At 51.9% G+C, this 15,397-nt stretch overlaps 7 protein-coding genes across 7 annotated transcripts; 4 read left to right on the top strand and 3 right to left on the bottom strand.

The window, feature by feature from the left end:
* Positions 1-40: 40 nt before the first annotated feature.
* pre3 (proteasome core particle subunit beta 1) lies at positions 41-1,024 on the top strand (the record flags this gene model as incomplete). Its single annotated transcript, XM_056946093.1, has 5 exons — positions 41-77; positions 136-181; positions 250-264; positions 325-600; positions 700-1,024. 5 exons carry the CDS (start codon positions 41-43, stop codon positions 1,022-1,024), a joined length of 699 nt encoding a protein of 232 aa, XP_056798092.1.
* A 1,188-nt stretch (positions 1,025-2,212) lies between these two features.
* N7459_006924 (putative cyclin-dependent protein kinase complex component) lies at positions 2,213-3,802 on the top strand (the record flags this gene model as incomplete). The annotated part of the gene is made up of 2 exons (XM_056946092.1): positions 2,213-3,472; positions 3,530-3,802. 2 exons carry the CDS (start codon positions 2,213-2,215, stop codon positions 3,800-3,802), a joined length of 1,533 nt encoding a protein of 510 aa, XP_056798091.1.
* Positions 3,803-4,942: 1,140 nt separating this feature from the next.
* N7459_006923 (uncharacterized protein) lies at positions 4,943-5,393 on the top strand (the record flags this gene model as incomplete). The annotated part of the gene is made up of 2 exons (XM_056946091.1): positions 4,943-5,043; positions 5,261-5,393. 2 exons carry the CDS (start codon positions 4,943-4,945, stop codon positions 5,391-5,393), a joined length of 234 nt encoding a protein of 77 aa, XP_056798090.1.
* A 3,109-nt stretch (positions 5,394-8,502) lies between these two features.
* Positions 8,503-8,727, bottom strand: N7459_006922 (uncharacterized protein; the record flags this gene model as incomplete). Its single annotated transcript, XM_056946090.1, has 1 exon — positions 8,503-8,727. The coding sequence occupies one exon, from the start codon at positions 8,725-8,727 to the stop codon at positions 8,503-8,505; it is 225 nt and encodes a 74-aa protein (XP_056798089.1).
* A 722-nt stretch (positions 8,728-9,449) lies between these two features.
* Positions 9,450-10,602, bottom strand: N7459_006921 (Ulp1 protease family protein; the record flags this gene model as incomplete). Its single annotated transcript, XM_056946089.1, has 6 exons — positions 9,450-9,504; positions 9,567-10,118; positions 10,190-10,209; positions 10,268-10,317; positions 10,462-10,489; positions 10,543-10,602. The coding sequence occupies 6 exons, from the start codon at positions 10,600-10,602 to the stop codon at positions 9,450-9,452; spliced, it is 765 nt and encodes a 254-aa protein (XP_056798088.1).
* Positions 10,603-11,838: 1,236 nt separating this feature from the next.
* Positions 11,839-12,691, bottom strand: N7459_006920 (uncharacterized protein; the record flags this gene model as incomplete). The annotated part of the gene is made up of 2 exons (XM_056946088.1): positions 11,839-12,250; positions 12,312-12,691. 2 exons carry the CDS (start codon positions 12,689-12,691, stop codon positions 11,839-11,841), a joined length of 792 nt encoding a protein of 263 aa, XP_056798087.1.
* A 481-nt stretch (positions 12,692-13,172) lies between these two features.
* Positions 13,173-14,359, top strand: N7459_006919 (uncharacterized protein; the record flags this gene model as incomplete). Its single annotated transcript, XM_056946087.1, has 2 exons — positions 13,173-14,068; positions 14,122-14,359. The coding sequence occupies 2 exons, from the start codon at positions 13,173-13,175 to the stop codon at positions 14,357-14,359; spliced, it is 1,134 nt and encodes a 377-aa protein (XP_056798086.1).
* Between the last annotated feature and the right edge of the window lie 1,038 nt (positions 14,360-15,397).

Raw genomic sequence — 15,397 nt, 5'->3', positions numbered from 1 at the left:
TGTTCCGTTTCCCTTTTTCACTTCTCTCTTGGACGGCAAAATGATTGGCCACGGCACATCGGGCATGCTCGGTGAAGGTGAGCTGAGTTGAGCTGAGCTATCGGCATCGGCAGAAGAGCTAACACTCATCGCTAGATGGCATTCACGTTGACATGAACCACCTCAAGAGTGGAGAGGTCAAGTGAGTCTTTCTGATGTATACTTGGTGCAGATTTAGCAACAGATGCTAACCTGCCGTTTGTCCTTTAGTCTGGGAACCTCGATGTGAGTCGATCGGAGCTCGATTGCCCGCTGCCAACGACCATCTTTCTAATCGAACCACAGCATGGCCATCAACTTCAAGGACGGTGTCATTCTAGGCGCAGACAGTCGGACAACCACCGGCGCCTACATTGCCAACCGAGTCACCGACAAACTGACACAGGTGCACGACACCATCTGGTGCTGCCGATCGGGGTCCGCTGCGGATACTCAGGCCGTGGCCGACATTGTCTCCTACCATCTGAACATGTACGGCGTTGTCAACAACGAGGCACCCAGCACACAGGTTGCTGCGTCGCTCTTCCAAGAATTGTGCTATGAAAACAAGGACGCGCTTAGGTGAGTTCCCCGTGGCAGATGGCTCTTTTAAAACGAAAAAAAAGGCCTCGGTTCTGGTATCTGGGGATGAAGAAACACACGCTGACGATGTGATGCTAGTGCCGGAATTATCATTGCCGGGTACGACCCTCGACACGGAGGTCAGGTATACTCGATACCGCTGGGAGGATCGCTACACAAGCAGTCATTCGCGATTGGTGGTTCGGGCTCGACCTACATCTACGGCTATACCGATGCGCACTGGCGGGAGCAGATGACAGAGCAGGAGGGCATCGACTTTGTGCGGAGTGCGTTGCAGGAGGCGATCAAGTGGGATGGCAGCTCGGGTGGTGTTATTCGACTGGTCGTCCTGACCAAGAGGGGCGCGGTGCGCCACCTCTACCTGCCCGACAACGGCTACACCGGGCCCGGCGTGACAAATTAATCAGCTGCGTGTACTAATAGCGTTCATCTCCCTCTCTGTCCTGGGGTCCCGGAATGAAATGGTTTCATGAAACAGCGTCTGCTCATGCCATGGCCGGGAGAGTCGGTCCCATTCGCGCGAGTGTCGAGGCTCGGTACGGGGTGAACCGGAGGAGGCAAAGGAAGAATGGACATTGTAGAAGTCCCTAAGCACCGCCTTGTTGACCCTAGTCGATTGCATCATCGGCGCATGGCATGAGGTCTCCATCCAGTGATGGTGGATTCCGGGGCATCTGCACCTCGGAGGCGGATTGTCGGCACTGGGGATGGTCAGTTATAGTTGTGTCCGTTGTATAGTGTATCCTTGCAGCTCCATTTCTCGTTCTAATCAGCCTCAATGAGTTGTTTGATACTTCAGCCGGAACGGTAGAATCAGCGCCGCCATCGGCACCACGGGCGCTGACGGTGGGCTGTCATTCGCCCGATATACTCGAGCCACACCGTCTTTTATAGTGTTGTTATAGTCTCAAGCGATAGGTCGAGCGCTTTGCGGAAGTGAGGGAATGTATAGACGGGACTGTATCCTGTCGCAATGGCATTCGACTCTTCATAACATCATTTCCCCTCGAGCCCGTTGCTTTGAACTGCCTTTCTGCCTTTCTTTTCTCTTTTCTCTTTTCTTTTTCCTCCTTGATTTGCCTCGAATTCCCAATCACGGATGAGACTAGCCTCCCCTTTTTTAACCGGTTCTGGTCGGGCGGCTTCGGCCACGACTCTCTGACTTTCCACTTCCACATCTCCATCTCCACTGACCTCACTTCCCCCCCCCGTCGATCTCATTGCTGTCCTCTTCCACCTCCCTCCGCATTCTCTCCTCTGCTTTCTGCCTTTCTGTTTCACTTGTCTTCTGCAATGGCTCGGATCGACCATCTCCAGTGATCGCCTTCCGTCCCCCCCCGTCTCGTCCTCTGGGGGTCGATTGGATTCCGCGTTCTGGCCCATCAAGCTCGGGGGCCTTCGTCATCCAATGTAAATCCCTCCTGCTTCTGTGTCTGCTGCACCTGCTCCTGCTTTTGGATCTTGCGACGGCGACAGCTGTCATCCTGCTGCTGCGACTCCCATCGCATCGCGTCCCGCTGCTACTAAATGCCCGACTCGCTGACCCGCTTCGACGCACCCCAAACAGACTAAGCCAGGTAGCGCTCGAGACATGGGATCCGTTATCGCCAACCACGTGCCGTCGGATCAGATCGACAGCCACTTCACGATGCTCGGCGGGATCAATCCGGATTCTGTCTACTCGCGCGCCCCCCAACTGGAGGATCGCTCTAGATCGACCTCGTCCACCACCACCCCCACCTCGACCTCCTCGACCTCCGCCCCGCCCGGCGTAGGCTCTGCTCGCCTGTCGTCGACCTCGAACGATGTCCCCGCCTACCTCTCCCACACTCCTCAATCTGTGCACTCCGCCGACCCCTCCCACCCCCCGCCGTCGATGACCTCCCACCCCAGCTATACTCATTCGTCCGATCACCCATCCTACTCCAACTCCCAGACGCCCCAGTACCCCCAGTACCCTCCGAGCGGCGGCCATGCCGCCTCGGCCCATCCCATGACCTCTGCCCCCAACCCCTACGGACAGGCCTCTCCGGACTCGCCACGCCTGCAGCCGACCTTCCGATCCATGCAATCGCTTGGAGGATCTGAGGCGAACTCCCCCAGCCGGATTCGCGTGAAGAGCCTGTCTCACATCCAAAGCTTGGTCAAGGAGGATTTCTTGGCCCCGTCGCATCCCTCCTCCCTCGCGGGCAATGGATCGCACCAGCGCCAGTTTGAGGTCAGCTCTATGCCGGTCACCGACATCATTGAGATGGTCGCGGGCCTGCTCACCAAGATCACCACTACCAACGATATGCACCATGAGCATATCCATCGCCACATCCCTCCCCCCGACGGCACCAGCAATTTGAGTCCCCAGGCTACCAGCGTGCTTGCGTTCCACGGCAAGAACGTGCCCAGCATCACCATCCTCAGCTACCTCACTCGCATCCACAAATATTGTCCTACCACCTACGAAGTCTTCCTCAGCTTGCTGGTCTATTTTGACCGGATGACCGACCTGGTCAACCGTGGACAACCTGACGGCGCGGGTCGTCGCTGGGACATGACCCCTGGCGACCAGCCTGGGGTGTCCTCGTCGGATGCGTGGGAATCACAATCCCACCCGCAAACGCGGGACCGGGACACTTCCATGGTGACCCCACCCTCCTCCACGGGAATGACTGCCCAGGATACGAAGAGTCCGAATGCATCCATCTCCCCGGCCTTATATCCCCAGAGCGGAGATGACAATCTCTCCCATTTCTTTGTCGTTGATAGTTTTAATATCCACCGACTGGTCATCGCAGGTGTGACCTGTGCGAGCAAGTTCTTCTCCGATGTGTTTTATACCAATTCTCGATATGCAAAGGTATGTGTGCCTCCCTGACCGCCTGGCACGTTGTCGCTGACGTATCCCATGATGCAGGTCGGGGGTCTTCCGCTGGTTGAACTCAACCATCTGGAGCTGCAGTTTCTCCTCCTGAATGATTTTCGACTCGCCATCCCCGTTGAGGAACTGGAGGCATACGGGACCATGCTGGTAGAGTTCTACGCGCGCGAGACCATCGCCCAGCAACAGATGGCCATGCCTCGGGCGATCGACCCTCCATCCGACTCTCCCTCAGATGCCATGTATATGCGGTCTCGAGATAAGGGCTGGGATCAGCCAGAGTTTGGCCAGACCCCAACGCCACCCTAAACGAACCTTGATTTCCGCCTTCGACACTCGACTGTCCGGTGCCCTGCCTTCTCTCAGCACGCCGAGCGTTCGCTGATTTGTCTTGCCGGTGATCGACTTCCACCCGCTCCACTGGTTTCCACTCGATGGCCTCTCAACCCTGCTCCTGATCTCTGATTTCTCATTCTCTTGCTTTGGCATCACTTATCGTCCTCTCTCCGCACTCCGCACTCCTCACATCTCTCCTGAATACTCTTCGCGCATTTACATGTCACGACCTGTATAGATTTGGTTGTCAGCTGGCCATGCTGATCGGGTTTCGTCACCTCGTCGCCGCTATTCCCCGTCTGCACTTCATACATTACACATCTAAGGGACTCTGTTGTGGGTTGACTCCAATTCGCCGTTTTCTTATTTTTATTTTCTGTCAACATCGTTTGGTGTCAGGGCGCCTGATCGCATTGCGTTTTATCTTATTGGGGTATTTTGGTTAGTACGACTCTTGTAGTCTGATCCATATCACTCTTTCCTTCTGGACACATTCTCTATTTTGGAACTGTATTGTGTAGTGTGTATCGAAGTATTTGTATCTTGTATATTGAGCCTTGGGGGCATGAGACCTCCGCGCAAGGAGCCATTTTGAGATTGACTGCTGCCGGATCCACGAGGCGATACCATGATATTTATACGAGTATCACTGGAAGAACTCATGCATGCAAGCCAAGGAATGAGCTGCTCTATATCCCGGAACGCTCGTGGCACTGCTCAAGGTCTCGTCTTTTGGGAAAAGTCAAATACGGCCAGGAAAGTCAGTTCCGATCACGATCTTCGCCTATCTCGGTTCTCGAATCCCACTCAAAGCTTTCTGGGGCTTTATACCTGCCACATACCGGACATGCAAAGGGGCTATCAGACCGGACAACCAGTCTGCACGAGGAAGAATGCCTAAAACCATCAAACATGTGTCGCCCGGGGAGTAACCCGGCTGTATCTAAGATTATCTTAAATCAAAATCATTCCCAATGACGGGTGACTAGTTGCACCATCTTCTCCCAAGTTGGACGCGTTCTTCGTTCTGATCTTTGTTGATCCCCTAATATAATCTTTTTTTCGGTAATCTTATATTGCTAGAAGAGTATATTGGCAACGGGGCTTCCGACGATGCAAACCATTGCAGGGCTGATCCCAGTAGTGGGCACACAATGGGGCAATAACGGGGCATCAGCGCAGATGGAACCGCAGAGAGTCACTGTCAGTGAATGGTAAGTGCTACATACCATATCCACATTGAGTTTGCGTTGTATAATGGTATCAATCTCTAGCACTGTGACCATTTATAATGTTGCCCATGCAACGGCGACAGTTACCGGACTGGGAATGAGTACCATCACTAACGCGGTCCGAGACCGACGCATTCACCGAACCCATCGAATATTGCACAGTCACAACCCCCGACTTAACGACTGTGACGGCGCACAGCCTCTTCCTCACAGAAACTATCGGAGCCGCCGATCCAAATATGAAGGAGACCATCACCGTCGGAGCCATCGCCGTCATGGACGCTACGTTGAGGGCCACGTCCACTAAAACAGAGACAGCAATGGTCTACTAGTCGGACCATCGAGTACAAGTTCAGCCTAAGCAATCGCAATAATTTTGCGGATTACTTGTAGGATACGATGATTCAGACCGAATTCCCATGCGGCAAGCCGCTGATACTGTGGCGGGCCTGATCTGCAATGGAATCCTGTGTCTAGCCCATGCAATGGGCTGTAGAGTACTCACGGCCAGCGCTATGCAGCAGAGAGCGACGCTGCGAGCCTCTTAGGGCGGGAAACTGATCACAGAGGTCATGGCATAGACATTCGGGTGTATCTTCTAAGGTTCTTGGACTTTGGGGTGTAGTGTTGTGATACAGATAAGTATTGAGTTGATAGATTGAATGGTTATTGTTCAATCTGAATGCCTCTGGGCCTCTCTAAAAACGTTCCGCGACTAGCGCTGCATCAAGCTGGACAACATATATTTCCAAGGTTCCGCAGATAGGTGCGAACCTGCGGCATCGGGGTAATACACACTCGGTGATTGGCGATGTACTTCGGGCGAGGGCGCACAGACCACGACCTTAATTCATCGTGTCCCCACAGACCCTGTAGGCTTCCCTTCTCCACGCACCTCGCATTGCGAGACAAATGATGAAAGGAAGAAAAAAAAAAAGGGCCCTGCTGGCCACTGGGAAGGTTAGTTGATCTGTGTGTGGGATGAAGTATAACTTGACTTACTCGGATGACCAAACAGGCAAGCCACCATACGTCGTGCGGCCACCATGGGGCTCGCGCACCGGACGCTTTGAGTGTCAACGGACCTAAATCGAAGAAGACTGTGGTCCAATAAGCATAAAACCAATAAGGGGAGGTCCTTGTATCATCCAGGTTCCTGGATATGGGAGAGGTGCGATTCTCGCGAGCCCTAAAGGAGACGTGTTAGTTTCTCCATCGACAAAAGCGGACGCAAAGGCATGAGACTGACCGCGTCGACGGACTGAATCAGCCACCACTTGCCCTTCAGGCAGCCATTCGGGGAATGTTGAGCGACGTTTCCCACCACCAACTGGAAATGTGAGTCAAATCCGATGTTCATGATAAGATTTCGGGGTGCACTTACCCCCGTCGCCCTCCACGATAGCCACCATATGTCGGGCGGTCTCCAGGGGACTCGCGCTCCGGACATTAGACAGATCAGATGCGAAGAACATGCGGCTTGGTGAACCTAAAGACCTAAAGGTAAAAAGCTCAGGTTGGTGACCCCGCCGAGGCAAGAGTCAAAGCCAACCGCAGTCACCAGAAACAAAGACAAAAGCCAACAGCAAAACAGCAAAACAGCAAAAACAGCAGGAACAGCAAGGAACAGCAAGGAACAGCAAGGAACAGCAAGGAACAGCAAGGAACAGCAAGGAACAGCAAGGAACAGCAAGGAACAGCAAGGAACAGCAAGGAACAGCAAGGAACAGCAAGGAACAGCAAGGAACAGCAAGAAACAAAAGAAACAAAAGAAACAAAAGAAACAAAAGAAACAAAAGAAACAAAAGAAAAGAAAGAAAAGAAAGAAAAGAAAGAAAAGAAAGAAAGAGGGAGGTACTAACCTAAAACCTGCAGACAAGCAACCGGCCAGTCTCCAGGGGAAGGCGAAGCAAGAAGGAGAACCTCCTTGGCCGCTCACTCGAAATAACCGATGTTTTGCTGACAGACAGACCATGCCCTGAATACCTCGGTAATTGGCCAACTAGGGGTCCAACGCCGGTATTTGGCCAAGGAATTCCAGGCACATTTGCGGCCGCACGGTTTGTCCATATGGCGTTCGAGCTTCGATCCAGAGCCGAGGTCCCAGTTTTCGATGTACATTGTGTCGTCGGAGTCGTCGGAAGAGTCCCCAAGGGGAACTGCAGTCCAGCCGTGGATACGCCATCGGATACCAGATGACTGGCCACGAACGTACTCGCGAGGGAGGTTGGGAACTAGCATACTTTTTGACCGAGAAAAAGATTCAAGCCTCATAAGCGCCAAAGGGTCTGATGGGCTCAGCTAAACTAGGGTGCAGTAGCGCGTTGCCATCACGCTGCTCGGCCTATCAGATCTCGGTCTAAATGCGCCCTCTCAGCCGCTCGAGCAGCTCCTACACTGGTGGCTGAGTGTTTCTCTTTGATGATTCTTGAAAATCAGATGCGTCCCTTCCGACTTGCGTTGAAATCGAGGTCGTAACATTACCCCCCTCCTTTGAGAGCCTGCGTCCTCGCAGGTCGAAGTGAGGTCTTTGTTCCTCCGATTCCTTCGCTTCCGCTATACTAAACCAGCGTCTTTGTGAGATGTGGATCTCCCAGGCTTGGCTCACTGGCGAGCTGGAAGGGTAGGTCGCTTCTTTGTGCTGCGAGTTCTTTCATAAGGACCCTTCGTCCGGTGAGTCCTCGTAGCAGCAATTTACTCCTCCCCATCATCACCGCGATGGCCAATGCGAATGCTGCTTCGAATTGGACTCCTATCCGTGTACCATCGAATCCGGCAGCTTCGTGGTGCATCCGATGCGTGCAAAGACTCCGGTATGCGCAAGGGCATACGTGCATTGCGGGCCCTGGCAGTATGCCGGAGTCTTTGGATGCATCGCATGCACCACGAAGCTGCCGGATTCGATGGTACACGGATAGGAGTCCAATTCGAAGCAGAATTCGCATTGGCCATCGCGGTGACGATCGGCAAGAGTAAATCGCTGCAGCGAGGACTCACCGGGCGGATGGAGGAGCTGTATTCGACCGAGGAAGATTTGGGTCTCCGGACTCTCGCGGAGCCAGAATGCAACTGCAGAGTGAGTAGGATCTCACCCCTATCTGGTTGGACTGAGTCCCAGACTGACCTCGACGATCGGTGCCAGCATCGTCTTCGTTCACGGAAGCACGGGCAATCGCGAGACGACGTGGACCTACAAGCCGACGAATATATTCTGGCCCCAGGCGCTTCTCCCAGCCGAGCTTCCAACCGCGCGGATCTTCACTTTTGGCTATGACGCGGATATCATTGGCGCTCTTGATATCGCGGGCTCCAACACTCTGCGAGATCATGAGAAATCGCCGGCGGATGATGTCGCAATGCGGCGGAGAAGGACTAGATCGGTCAGTAACTGCAAGCGTTGAAGGGGATAGAGAAACTGAGATGACGAGATACTCACCAGGGTCACAGGGCACGCATCCTCTGATATTCGTCGCGCATGGTCTCGGAGGCCTGGTAACAGAGCAGGCACTTGTCATTTCGCGTGGTTCGGCGGAGCAATACCTGACCGATCTTCTCGATGCGACTGCTGGGATCTTCTTGATGGGAACACCGGCACGTCGGTTCCAGCAAGGCCAGCATCGCCGCGCCGTTGACGTTACTTGCGAAAGCCTTGCGCAAAACAAACATGCAAATTGTGGAGTGCTGGAGCCTGGTTCGGAGACGATTGCCAACCTCCAACAGGAGTTTCACACGATGCTTAGAGCTCACCAGCAGAACGGTAACCGACACTTAGGATGCTTTGTTTTTATGAAGAGCTGGCCGTTGATGGGATCGGAAAGGTATGTATATGAAGTGTTCACAGTGAAAACCCTCCAGGTGCCTGACTCCATGCAGGTTGTGCCGGGCCACTCGGCGGTTCTCAGTGCATATCCCAACCGCAGTATTCATGGGAATCATATGCAGATGACACGATTTACTGGCCCCTCGAGACCCGGGCTTTGTAGCTGTGGGTAACAAGTTGTGGCAATGGGTAGATGAACTGGAGACCCAAAGCCAGGCAACGCCTGTGCCTCAGTCAGAACCGACTTTCAGATCACATCGGATGATCGACTCTGGAGGGCCTGGCTTCCAGGGCAGTCAATTCGCGGGAGGAAATATCAATATCAACAGGAGGACTTATCGTTGAAAGTACGTAGTTGGTTATGTAGGAACCGTCAAACAGAACATTGATTCAAATACCGAAAAGTGGATTAAAGGCATGGTGTTAATTTGAAACCAATGCGATGCTGTAAGTACATCTAACGAAATGCGGTTTGTTCCGTCGACTGGTTATGGTTTTTTGAAGGATGACATGTATGCATGAAAGGGTAAACATAAGTAGGCATCGAGTCATTAACAACGTGAAGTAATCATTCGATCCGTGGAGGACTCCTGGACTTCTTTCCCATCGGACTCAAACTGGCCCTATTTTCATGAGTCAGCATCCAGGGTTCAGTCCCATATCATTTACATCGGGTGCAGCTTACGATCGGCGGCGCTCGCCCTCCTTTCTGAATCCCTCAATGATCTTGGCCATCTCCTTGCGTCCCGCGCTAGCGTCGATCTTGCGTCCACCGAGACTCATGCTAACTTTCTCATGCGCACTGGCCATTAGTAAACGTTTCAAAAGCAGGTGCCGCATGTTCATGCACACGAAGACGCCGCAGTCGCTGCCTCCATCTTGCTGAGGGGAATCGGTCAAATGTAAAAACCTAATGGGCATGTTCAAGAGCGCGCCAAACTTTCTCGTCACTGTGTCAGCTTCCCACACGTTGCCTTGATAGAGTGAGTCGTAGTGGAAGGCGATGCGATCCACGACAGAGATCAACAGCAAGGACCAATGCGTGCCCCCCTCTGCTTGTGTCACGTTCCGGCAGTCGTTTATGGGGAGGAAGACGTGGGTGGCACGAGTGAAGTCTGGGAGTGCTTCGCGGAGCGTGCGAGGATCAGGGGTTTGGAGAATCATGAATGACATGCTGGGTCGGAGGAGGACAATGTTTGACGATTTATATCGTGTGAGAAACTCGTGCTCAAGATACCTGCGGCAACCCGGTATCAGCGCTAGGATCGGAGATTGCGTCGGCGTACGGAGTCGACTGGAAGGACTTACTCTTCCCAAAATGAGATGATCTGTGATCAGTGAGGTTAGCTCAGGTCTGCAGCCAGATGGGTTCGGACTCAAACCCACATTATCTGTGAGCCAGTCGTTCTTGAGAGTTTGCATGTCCTCTCTTGTCACTAGATGCGCGTCAGCCGCCAACTGGAACTTTCCACAGGGAAAGAATGGGTCCCTACACCGGACATCATGATCTACGATCGCCCAGAAGCTACTCGTAAGTATATTCGAAAAGCGATGGGCTCATTCTGGCAGGGGGAACTCACAACTCAGAAAGGCATCATCGGGATTGAGCTGCGCCAGTTAGCAATTCGCCCTCGCAAAAAGCAGTAGAGATCGCAACCCACCGTATCACCAAATCGACCCCGCATCCTCTTTTGTAACTTGCCCAACCCGCCGTCCAACATGTCGACAGGACTCAAGTTGTTTCACGGGCACGATTGAGTGAGAACCTGAGTCGAGAAAGTCACTGCGGCAGTGATGAAATCTTGCTGCGCCACGGAGCCCTACGTAGAAGACCCAGATGACGACTTCAGGCCAATTCCGACTTCGGGTGTCACACAGATGAGTTCGTATGATCCACACACAAGCCGGTAAACCTAGGAGATCCCACGGGAAGACTTATATCGGTCGCAGTGGCGAGGCGTCGGCGTCGGCGTCGGGGAACGGCGAGCAGCCGAAACGATTCGCGTCTTCCCCCAGTTCTGCACTGACCGAGTGGAGACCGGTCGGATGCTACTCCGGATTGGACAGCACGTTCGGAGAGAATGGCCGGACGTCAGCCTTATGGTGGCGGGAGGACAGGGAAAGCGCCGAAAAAGATCTCTCCGTAGAGAGCCACAACTGGCAATTGGATAGAGTGGTGGCTAGGCCTCTCTGCTTTGGAAACCCCGTTTTGCCTCGCGGCCTCGAGTGTCGTGAGTAGTGGAGATCACCTATGGCCGGGGCGACCGTGGCTGATGATGCGGCTTGGAAGGGATGCACTGGTCAAGGGGGGGACATCGCTCTGGACTTGTAAACCGGGGATTCTCAACGGAACCAGGCACCGGAGAAGAGAAACCTTGCGCGACTCGGGTCATTGGGCTCCTGCGTCACATGCCACTCGGTCACCTGATCGAATATCGCCCAGTTGGGCAATCCAAGTATACCCAGTCGGTGAATACTTTCGCCACTCTGTAGCTAGATGTCTACAAATGGAATGCACATGGAGGAATATGCAACAATGGTAAATAGAAGAGGGTATCGACCGGCAAGCACTTCTGGTCAGGGACAAGACAGTGACAGACAAATGCGATAGGGTTCCATCTTTGAGCTCGACAGCTTGTACATCGTTGTGGACCAAGACCAATAAGGTCATGGTGAGTTTGGTCAGAAGAACAGCCTTGGTATAGGAATGTCCATTCAGCCGATGCTGGCTGGTGTTCTTCAGTCGTTAGTATGTGGGCCGTGGGAGCTGGTAGTCGCTGATGGCAAACCTCCAAATGATCGTAGATTGTATGATGCTAGAGCAGACAGCACATGATAACACTGATTGTTGAGACATGATACGAAACATCAAACCACGCCATGAATTGCCATTAGCATTCATTCAAACAAAAACGCCAATCCATTAAACACCATAACAGCCGTAAAAGTCCAACCGCTTAACGCGTTGTATCGCCAATCGGGTTGCCTCGATACCATTCCGCAAAATCTTTGAGACCTTGCACATTCTTCGTGCGGAAATCATAGAGCTTAGTCGTCCGTAAGATAAGATTTTTGCCATCATAGTATGCCTCGATTGCCCGTGCATGCTGCGGTCCCATGAGGGAGAAAAGCAAAACGGGTGCCATCATGTGTTCGAGCAGGCGGCGTTTTCTGAGCTGCCCAAGCATCAGACGCAGGATGATCAACAGTTCGCCACGGAGTAGTTCATGGTCGTTTCCATTGAGGTTGTTGTACGAAACCACCTTTGAGTGAGGATATTCTTTGCCATCAATATTGGTCATTCTGGATACCCCAAACTCAGGCTGAGGGTATTGGTACAAATCCTTGTAGACAGAATAGTCACCAATACTGCCGGGCGAAGTCAGTTGCCAGTCATTTGACAAAGAGTAGCAAAATGAAGCCAACTTACCATTTCCCAGTCCACAGAGGGTCTGATACATATTCAATATACTTCCAGGTGCGCGTATAGTCTGACAGGTAGAGTTCAAGGCGACGTGCAGCATCAACCGGTTCTGTTCGAATCCCCCATTTTTGACTCGCTTGCTCACCCCCTAAGTCTGGGTAATTTCTCTCGACAGCATCATCATCGAGCTCAGGGTAGCTCTGGTAAGGGATGAAGAAAAGAGGCTTGATATCTGATTTCTCATCCAGAGCCATAGGCTGGACGAGAACTTTCATCTTCGCGAGTTGGGATATCGCAACCTCGTGAACTGGAAGGCCGTCGATTTCGGCTTCCAGTTCCATCAAGACTCTGCGCCGTTCGCGGCGGTCGATAGGTTCTTCAGACATCTCGTTTCCTCGGGGGAGTAAACGGGTAAAGTGTTTGAGACGAGCAAGGGATGATATCGAGAGAAGAGCGAGAATGACTTGAATGAAAGCAGCTGGTAAGCGGGTGACTTTATGTTGGAGGCTGTCGCGTCTTTGCGGTTGGACGTCCGTGTTTTGGCGCCCGTTTTGGCGCTGGTTGCTGGGCGACCGCCAATCAACGCAGAGAAGTGGGGAGGTGGCAAGCAGGCATCAATATTGCCTGTTTGGGAAGCAGCCACAGCGCGTATTGTATGGATGTGATTCCATAGCCATAAGAATAGATACTCTGGACTATTGATCACTGGCATCCGAGCGTAACGGCAGAATGGAGTTCTCTAGCCGCTCTGATAGCCCAGTCAGCCAGACGCCAGGTCATTCCCTTACCCAGGCAGTATATATCCCTCTCGAATTCTCAGGATGATAATCATCTACACCTCCTTTCACCCAGTATCTATCCATCACCATGGGCGACAGCAGTAAAGCTTTACCCAAGAACCACCAAGAGTGGCAAGGTCGCATAGCCGAACGGAACCTCGCAGGCAAGACAGTCCATGGAGCCGAGCTCGCCTCTGCCTCCAAAATCAAGCTTGATCAATTCCTGCTTCTTCGGATTCTATGGGATAACCACGAGGGATCTCCCGAGTCGATGGGAACATTGTTTGGAATGCCATACTGGATCACAACAGCCAAGGCAATGCTCGCGAACTATACACCGTGGAAGACATATTGCGATAGCTTCACAGCTGGCAAAATTCCAGAAGGTACCTTTGCGACTGCCCGCCATTGTCAGCTAGAGGTTAGCAAGACCAAAGAAGAAGCTGACCCCCACCTCTTTTCTACGCCCATTGCGCGTCGAACCCGTGGTCGACTGGAGAGAGACATGGCCAATCTCGACCTACACTCAACCCCCTCGAAGCGCTCCAATAAACAACATGATAAACCAGTTCTACAAGGATCTCCTGGAGATCCTTTTGGTCTAGAAGACGATTCACCTAGCCCGTTCAAGCCAGTCAGCCCTATTCCCAAGGAATTAGAGACTGTGCTGTATCCGCCGACCAAAGACGAGCAAATCGTGAACACAGCTCTGATTATCTTTCTCAATGCCCTAACTCTGCACTTTTCCCTTTCATGCAGCTGGACCTTGCATCGCATGGCTTTTACTGCCAACTTCGGAAGTGCCCGGTTCGAAGCACGGACAGATGGCTATCTGGATGATCACCGCGGAAAGCCCAGCGCCCTTATTGAAGTTAAGCCTGTGCTGAGATCGCGGCAAATGGACCTTATTCAAATGCAGGAGAGCGCTCAGATGGTTTCTTGGATTAAGAATGACAGTGACTTGGCTAACGGCCAGGATCGGATGTATGTATATCCTCTCCTCTTATGCCTTTTACTCGTGATACTGACAGCGATAGTCGCATTCTTATTTCTCAGGATCGACACTTTATATTCATAACTGTTGCGGAGTATGATGCCGACTACCTCGCCTATTTGAAAAATGAGAAGCCGAGCACAGACACTCTATCTTTCTTAACGATGCACCAATTTGGCCCCTGGGATACACAACGAGCCTCGCATATGCGCGAGCTAGGTCCGATTCTATTGGCAATCACTTTGCGGGCGGAAGCTGAGAGCAAAGGGATGGACTTATGATTCATATACAGATTCGGGCATACCAGTTGGATTATCTCCGCCACTGCCCACCTTGGACGCTTATTGTATATAGTCTGTTGCATTTAACATCTATTTGCTACTTCATACTCAGGAATGTAGCGAGTAGATTAAAGAATATGACGAATATCCTGGCTCGTTACAATAGCTATAATATAAGGAATTAGATAATCACACTGCTATAAAACCTCGAATAGACGTAATAATACCAGTAGAGTACACAAAAGATACCCATATCTAGAGTATTCTTATGTTGTATTTATTAGAGGGGTTTATATTCGGCTAGGGAAGGCCCCTCTAGAAACTATATTATTATTAGCCTAACCTCTCCTAGTATAGAAGGAATACTTGTACTTATCATATCTTTTGTAGATGTTCTTATCAATATAGGGATAGGCAAATGGCTTAAAATAGTAATAAAAGCAGCGCTATTACTTACCATAAGACTAGCCTTCCCCTATATTCTAGATATCTAGTCAAAAGGGTTTAGATAGATTATATAGCCCTCTAGAGAAGGTAGTCTATATAGTCCTTATTTGACTAAATACAAATGCTATTCTCGCGAGTTTATACCCAGCGAATATTTCCTGCTCCAAGAAGATTCACACTTACTTTCGCTAGTAGCGTTCAACAATAGCAATGCCTAGTAAAGTCTTTGGTTTGGAGTTAGGAGATAACCGTCTAAGACTGCTGGGATATTTCAGTCTAGCTCGAGTTGCGCAAATAATAGGGTCGGTCCAGTGTTGGTGCTCACCACTTTGAGCTGACCGAACGTGATAGTGCAAATCCAGGGTGAATGACTAAGTTTGGAATCTCGAAACACAGGCAACACGGTTGTCAAGGGTCGACTTGGGGAGTGGGAGTTGGGAGTGAGGCTCTCAGAGAACTGGGAGAATTTGAGGATACTGAGAAGAAGAGACGTCTTATAGGCACCCGGCCAGGCCAGACTAAAACAGAGGGCGCCTGGAGAGCACTGCAAAGGGGAGCACTTTTCGGCGTCGTTTTGGCCGCAGGGAATGA

This window comes from Penicillium hispanicum (assembly GCF_028827665.1).
Source record: "Penicillium hispanicum strain IBT 35686 chromosome Unknown utg000006l_segment0_segment0, whole genome shotgun sequence".
NCBI classification, from domain to species: domain Eukaryota; kingdom Fungi; phylum Ascomycota; class Eurotiomycetes; order Eurotiales; family Aspergillaceae; genus Penicillium; species Penicillium hispanicum.
The sequence above is the reverse complement of the archived record's forward strand: the minus strand, read 5'-3'. Positions and strand labels throughout refer to the sequence as shown.